General features: G+C 39.4%; 1 protein-coding gene across 1 annotated transcript; it reads left to right on the top strand.

Moving 5' to 3' along the window:
• The first annotated feature begins 774 nt into the window (after nucleotides 1-774).
• plek (pleckstrin) lies at nucleotides 775-6,331 on the top strand. The gene is made up of 9 exons (XM_085799891.1): nucleotides 775-864; nucleotides 3,601-3,756; nucleotides 3,896-4,077; nucleotides 4,586-4,677; nucleotides 4,798-4,982; nucleotides 5,122-5,226; nucleotides 5,513-5,596; nucleotides 5,736-5,805; nucleotides 5,958-6,331. Exons 1-9 carry the CDS (start codon nucleotides 823-825, stop codon nucleotides 6,095-6,097), a joined length of 1,056 nt encoding a protein of 351 aa, XP_085656017.1. The 5' UTR covers nucleotides 775-822; the 3' UTR covers nucleotides 6,098-6,331.
• The last annotated feature ends 1,402 nt before the right edge of the window (nucleotides 6,332-7,733 follow it).

The following is a 7,733-nucleotide window of genomic DNA, read 5'->3' on the forward strand; positions in this document are numbered from 1 at the left end:
TAAGTCATAGTCTAGCTAAATATAGAGTTACTGTAGTGTGTATGCGGGTTTTTTTTTCTTTGTGATTGCAAAACTGTAATATTAATGATGATACAACTGCAGTGTATTCCTGGTGCCTTTCAAGACATGCAGGGTTAGTCATATTAGAGAAACATACTGTATAAACAGTGTCACCGCTCTGGACAAAATCTAAAGGTTGCAGCGCAAACTCAAAAAGTCAAGAGATAAAGATCAACTTAACCACATATGAGCATCGCAGATGAGATAAAACATGCAACTCACTGTTAACACATAAGCTTTCAAACACAAACTCAACTGTAGACATGCCCAATAAAGGTGATTTAATGTGATTCGAATAGAACAGTAAAAACCTTTCTCCCAATTCCTGTTGGGTCATCTGGATGTTGGTTTGCCCTGTGTCTGTCTGGGTGTGTGTTTTTTTTTCTCTCTCAACCTTTGTCTCTGATACTTTATTGAGTCAAAGGTTTATTGAGAAACCTCCATTACTTGTAAGAACATTTATATCAAAACGTTCTAGCTACTTCTTCATATTTAACAGCATTTTTTATTATCTAGTTTTAGATATCAGTAGCAGCAGAAGGAGCAGCTGTAACTAATAATACCATAGGGAAGAGGAAGCAGTTGACCAGTCATTGTTGTCACAGACTCAGCAGCGCAACTTCCTGCTTGTGTATCTGTGTGTGACTGTGGTTTTGGCAGATAGAGAGAAAGAGAGAGAGAGAGATATCTGGAGAACTGGGTGTCAAACGGCTCAGACAGTCACTAACAACGTTTCGTTTGACAGCAGCAGAGAGCAGAGTAATGGAGCCACAAGAGATCAGAGAGGGATACTTGGTGAAAAAGGTAAGAAGTAGATGGAAAAATCATTCAGCATATGGTGGCATTTTTATAGCTTTATACCCTTTGTCAAGTTTAACATTTATAAAAGTATAGCAGAAATTATATCAAAACTGAGAACTTAATTGGTACTGCAGCCAAAGGAAGATATTTAAATGTATTTCGGTTTTTTCTTTTTGGCTTTCTAGCCACACAAAAATATTAACTTCAAGGAGATGCAGTTGCAATAAAAAATGTGAGTGACAGAATAAACTGCAGATAGTATCATAAAGGTGCCACATTTAAGTGTTCAAACCATGACGAGACAACTGCCACAGTTGTGATACAATCACTCACTGTCAGTGCAGGTTTAAGGTTAGTTGATGCATCAGTAAATGAAACCGTTAAAGGACTACATATACACATAAACATCCACAAACCGTCAGGGTGCAGTTTCCTGAACAGAAAAGTAACGTTGTTCCGAATCTAGAGTAACAGTTGTGAATGTCACATGAAGGTTGCTACATAATGCAGAAATACACACTTCTGTTCCACAGCAGTAACAAAAACACCAGTTCCTGATTCTGCGTAGAGTAAAACATGAAACCGTGTTTCAACTGGGTGCTATGAGTAGCCACAGATGTGCGTAATGGTTGTGGTTGAGGGCGTTGTTAGAGAACATGTGTGTGTCATGGAAAAGTCAGAGGTATTTTACAAACAGATGATTAGTTCCTGATCCATTCATGATTTACTGTGTGTCAACTAAAATACAATGAAACATCGAACTCCAAGGAAAAAGCTGGTCAAAGAAACTTGCAATGTTCAGCAGTAAAAGCTCTTGCACAGCTATGTACGTACGGATGATTGCGCAGTACCTCAACAGCTTATTTCATGTAAGAAGATTCAAACACAACAACAAATGACATAAAAGCTCCAGATTTGTCTTATTGTCAATAATTTATAGATCTTTTTTTTTTGTCCAACCAAACTTGACAATTTATTTATCTGCTTGGTCCAAATAGTGGCTGAAAATGTCACTGACAGATGCTCTTTTTATTACTGATTGGTATTTGCTCTACACTACCATTCCCTGCTGTTAGGAATTACTTTTGAAATATGAAAATGAAACTAGATACTTATATCCAGTTAGAACTTAGTTTCACTTCTTCAATTTTATTTTTACAGTACAAACTGGGCATGTGTACCACAAACAGGGCTGGGAAGTCAGAAAGTGCTGATGGACAGCAAATGATTGTGGTGTCTGGGGTTTTACAGTAAATGTCAAAATTAGCTGTGTGTGACCCTCATAAGAACAGACATATTGGTCTATATTTGGTATTAAGTACCAAAAACCATCTCTAGTTGGTTTTACATCCCCTCCCTCAGGCCCCTCTGTGCAACTCTAAAAGAGTTATAGTTAGGCATTAGGGCTATAGTTACATCACAAGTTAACAAAAGCCCTAATGGCTCGTTTTAAGGGAACAGTTTCTCAGCAACACATAAAAGAATAAGACTGAGGGTGATTTCAGCTGTATTACCTGTAAAATGATCTCTCAGTCAATGCAAGAAAAGACAGACTATCTGTCCTTTTTTAAAGTTATTTTTTCAGGCATAGTGAGAGAGAGAAAGAGAGAAAGACTGGAAAAATGGGGAAAGAGAGAGAGAAAGAGGGAGATGTGTAGCAAAGAGTCATAGGCCCAGACTGGAACCTGGCCTGCTGGGTCAAGAACAAAAAGCCAAATTGACAATATGCTCTACCAGGTGAGCAAGACAAAGCATTCACCCCATGGTAGACTATCTCCCACACTGAGCACAGCCTCTGTTTTGTTCTTATTTACTTCAAATTCCAAAATGTAACACACTTTTTTTTTACGGCAGGTATGTTTATGTAACTTGTTATGTTTGATACCTGCAGTTTGTCATAGCTGTTAATCACCTCATTACCAAAGATTGTTCACTCAATCCATGGTCTTATGTTAGTTATTCCCCTGCCTTCTTTAGTTATAATGATGCAATTCAAGGAGTTTATTTATAGAGGCAAGGCTCAGTATACTGGAATCCTTCAGTTCCTCAGCAGCTGGGAAACCAGAGCAGCACTGTTGACTGTGACTCGTCATCGCATCACTGGGTAGAGATGGCAAAACCATCAGACCGTCAGTCTGTCAATCAAAAACAAAAAGTAACTCAAACTGGTCAAGAAAGCGATCGTGAGAGCAAAGGATTTTTTTAAAGACCTAAATGTAGATTCATTTCTCTATTTTCATGCCACTAATTCCTGATCAGCTAAAAGTCAACAGCTTTCCTTCTTATGGTGAGCTTTCACTTTCTTCTGCCAACAAGTTGTTAACTCAGCGTGTGAAATGAAACAGTATATTTAAAAAACAAAATCATGTCAAACTAGTAATTAAATAGGTATTTTTCATGTGTCATTTTCTGGATATAAAGTTAACTTTCTTGTTTTATGTGAAGTTTTTGAGGTGTCACTGACCTTATGTGTGGACTTCACTGGATTTGAAGGTCACTGTTAAAAGTAAGACGCATGATGTATGGTGCTATTTGTGGTAGTTATTTGGAGAAGAGAGAAGATGAGGAAGCTGTCAAAAAAAATGAGGCAAGGGACATTTGGGGATTACGCAGAGATGTTATAATAGGCATACATCAGAATACTCCATCAATACAGTGCTGCGACAAGGCCTTTGTAGCAACTACTCTCGCGTCTAATAGTTTTGCCTGCCTGTGGTCACCTGTTTTATTGATCCTTAGGGTACACTGCTAAACTCCTGGAAGGCCGTGTGGGTGGTGCTGTCAGAAGATGGGATGGAGTTCTATAAAAAGAAAACAGACAATTCTCCAAAAGGAATGATCCCCCTGAAGGGAGCAACACTCCTCAGTCCTTGTCAGGACTTTGCCAAGAGGACGGTGAGAGAATCATAGTAGTGAAAAAGTTCAGGGCTACAATTAGTGTTTGAAAGTGCATGATGAAATGTACAGGATTTGAAGATTTGATTAATTCCAGACTGATGAAAAAGCTAAAATTATTTCTAAATTTTCCATTTAGCTGGTTTTCAAGATTACCACTGACAAGAAGCAGGACCACTTCTTTCAAGCCTCACATGTGGAGGAGAGAGAGTTGTGGGTGAAGGACATCAAAAGAGTCATTACCTGTCTGCAGGGGGGGAAAAAGTTTGCCAGGAAGTCCACAAGACGCTCCATTCGCCTGCCTGACACAGTAAACCTGACGTATGTTCTGTGAAATCTTTTTGTTGGTAGAGAACATCATTTCACAACAGCTGTTGATGGAGTCATTCCACCCTATTTAGCCCAACTAGTCCCCACACTCTTCAGAGCCACAATAGTGACAAAAGAGCCATCAGTTGAAAGTTTGTGAAACAATATGTCTTGATTTCCAACAGAAAGAACTAAAGCTGACTGTTGATTTAGACAGTGAAAGTATAATGTTGCAAGCAGGTTTCATCAGCTGTAGAGAGCTAACCAACCAAGATGAAGTTAACTCCGTAATTTAACTGAAAATAGCTGACAAGAAACCTGTAAAGCCATCTTAAATATCCACTATTCACATAAGCTACTTAGGCCCCCTGTGCCAAGTTACAGTACAGTATAGGGTTGGATGACTGTATGGGACAGGGGTTAATTGAAGGGTTGATTGCTTTACTGTAGCTTAGAGATAGGTGATAGTATGGTGTGACATGTTGAAAGTGTTCACAGAGTTCACATTGTGTTTTCCCAGTGAGCTGTACACACTGATGAAAGACCAGGATGATGGCGTGAAAGAGTTAAAACTGGAGCAGGAAAAACGGGTCTTCAACCACTGCTTTACTGGTACGACTATTTTGGTTGTATTGATGTTCCAGGTGTGGAGGAAGTTTTTCTCTCTCTCTTATTTTTCGGTGGCCTCACAACTTTCTTTTCTTTTTTATCTTTCCCTTTTTTTTAACACAGGTGCAACAGTGGTAGAGTGGCTGATTTCAAAGGACAAAGTAAGAAATAGGCCTGAGGCCCTGATGTTAGCAACAGGGCTCCTGAATGAAGGTTTTCTCCAGCCTGCAGGGGACGTGGCAAAGGATGGAGCTGAGAAGGGAGAGCAATCAGCCTTCTTAGATGATACCAAGGCTCTTTACTACTTTGTAAGTTCAGATGTGTGACAGAAAGTTACTATTTGATTATAATATTTGATTGATATTAGACATGGAAATTTGAATCTTTCTTTTTTTCAGCAAGACTATTATATATAATATTTGTGTGCATTGCTGTGTTTTATGGCAGGCAGACAGTGGGTTCTTCTGTGAAGGCTACTCCAGTGATGAAGATGTGCTTGTGAAGGAGGAATTCAGAGGAAATATCATAAAACAGGGATGCTTACTGAAACAGGTGAATAAGAAAGCAAATAATACAGTGTTTTTTGTTGTTCTTCCTACCAATATGCCACAAATAATAATTATGAGAAACTATCGTATTCACTCTGTAAAACATCACACTTTCATACACAAACTTGAAGATACAAACAACACCCACCAGTCCATTTTTGTGTTATTCTAATTACATAGAGTCACCAGTCACATTCACTGAAAGAGGAAGTGTGTTTCAGTTTGACTTGTTTGCTGAGTAGGTGTTCAGCACATTAGAAAAAGCCTGTGTGTTACTTTTTTTTTTACAGGGACATAGGAGAAAAAACTGGAAGGTGCGAAAGTTCATACTGAGAGATGACCCTGCGTTTATGCATTACTATGACCCCTCAAAGGTAGGTTCACAGGATTGAACAACCTGAAACACACAAAAAATATTCTTTCAGTGGACTTCTCTCCTCTCACATACTGTACTGTATGTTGTCTTGCCCATACTTTCGTTCTTATTTTATGTCGTTTCTCTCTTGGTGTCAGGGTGATGAACCTCTGGGCTCGATCCATCTCCGTGGATCTGTGGTTACAGCTGTGGAGTATGTGCCTGATGGTGAGTGAGATCATTGCCCCATGACAAATATGTCCAGTTGCATCACCACTGTGACAGACTGTGACCAGGAGATGTAATTGGTGTTTATTGCCAGTAGTGTCTCTCCAAGTCATCCCTTTTAACTCCTCCTACTCATCCTTTCCCGGTTTCAGCCAAAAAATATGACATTGACGGCAACCTCTTTGAGATCATCACCTCAGATGAGGTTCACTACTTCCTTCAGGCTGCTACGAGCGAAGAAAGAAAGGATTGGATCAAAGCGATACAGGCAGTGTCAAAAAGTGGAAAATAACAGGAGCAGTGGAGCAGGAGTGCAGTGTCTGCCAACCACAGTTCATCCTACTGATCGTAAAAGTTTGATTGATCTTTAATTATATTTGACAGTGTGTCAAATAGTGTAAGTAAAACATTATCATGCTGTTTCATTCAAAGCTAAGTGAGATTCTCCCCGCTATACACTATGATGTTTTGTGCAGTTTGAGACTAACCAAATATAAATAAAAGTCATATTTTCTACATTTAACAGAATTAACTTGTATCACTACTTCTTAATTAATTTTTTACACTGAAGAATAAGTAAGTAGAGGTTTAACATCTTCAAAAACGTTCTAACAATGGCCCGACTATTTGAGCTTGACCTTTAGGCTCTTCAGTTGACACAAGGGAGCAACTACAGCTGAGAGATTTTTTTTTACAATTGGTATTAAGAGAACCTCGGAGGTCTTTCTTTGAAGTGAGAGGAGGAAACTTATCTCTTCTTCACTGCCAAGTGTATATCTGTCACTACAGCTTTGACAAGGTCTCACTTTTCTAAGTTCAGTGTGAGGCTCACTGAAGCCAGGCAATCAAACAGGGCCTGGATAAGCTGCAAAAGTCCTAGCTATTTATCATTGTGACTATATCATCTAAATACACTGTACACCCGTTTAGCCCAGAAACTACTGGTTCATCAAGCACTGGTAGGTGGCAGGTGTATTTCTCAATCCAGAAGGCATGACCGTGTATGCATAAAACTATGAAAGGCTGACAAACGATGCAATTTATGATGCAATATCCCTGGCTCATGACATCAGTGGTGGTTGCGTGTAATATTGAGAAGATCAAAGTGACGGTGGTTACAAACTTTGCAGAACCACTCCGAGCCACACAATCCCCCATCTGATAAAAGTATAGCTTGTCTGGTCTAAATGTGTTTTTTCTATTCTACAAAAGGCCCAGCTAGAATGGTAAACCCATTTTTACATCAACGTCATGTTCAAGAACATGTGAGAATGCAGTGTGTTACATCTTATTTAATATCGACTGTGGTGAGTGTCAAAGCAAGAACTCAAGTTTAACCAGGAACTCCAAGGTTTTCAATTAGTATGAAGTGCTGCAACTTATCCTCTTTATCAACCTGATGTTCAGCATTAATGACAGCAAGAGGTTTCTGACTGATTTGGAGGACTTTACTTCTTGCTTTGCGTGTTTGTCATGTCAACACAAGTCCACAGCAGCATCAGTAGAGGGGCAGAGGGTTCAGGCAATGAGAAAGTGACTTTGTCAATCTCCCGGCCTCTGGAAAGAACCAACCAGCTAAAACTAAAAGCTACTGTGGCCCTCTATGACCCTTTAAATGTGATGCTCTTTCAAATATGTGGTATGACATTCATGGACAGCATCTTTGAACTCTTTCACAAAGTGCTAATTCAGTCAACTTTCTATTTCAGAAACTGTCAAGCAGCGATTGAACTGTATGTTGAACTCATGGATAAGTTTAATATATGCCCGCCCCGGTGACCTCCTTCACTTCCCAAACTGCTGACAATAAGCTCCAGGCACCAATTCATTAGCTTTTAGCGCTGCAGACTGAACTCTGTGGCAGTCTTCACTGTCAGATATGCTTAGTACAGAAAATACTGTACTTCTTGGGCCTTACCAGCAAGCAC

The sequence above is a fragment of the Trachurus japonicus genome, chromosome 15 (genome assembly GCF_045865225.1).
Source record: "Trachurus japonicus isolate A0001 chromosome 15, Traja_1.0".
Classification (NCBI taxonomy): domain Eukaryota; kingdom Metazoa; phylum Chordata; class Actinopteri; order Carangiformes; family Carangidae; genus Trachurus; species Trachurus japonicus.

Coding starts and splice junctions, on each gene's coding strand:
- plek (XM_085799891.1), top strand. CDS start 823: ATGGAGCCACAAGAGATCAGAGAGGGATACTTGGTGAAAAAG. Junction 865..3,600: donor AGGGATACTTGGTGAAAAAG/GTAAGAAGTAGA, acceptor ATTGATCCTTAG/GGTACACTGCTAAACTCCTG. Junction 5,227..5,512: donor AGGGATGCTTACTGAAACAG/GTGAATAAGAAA, acceptor TTTTTTTTACAG/GGACATAGGAGAAAAAACTG.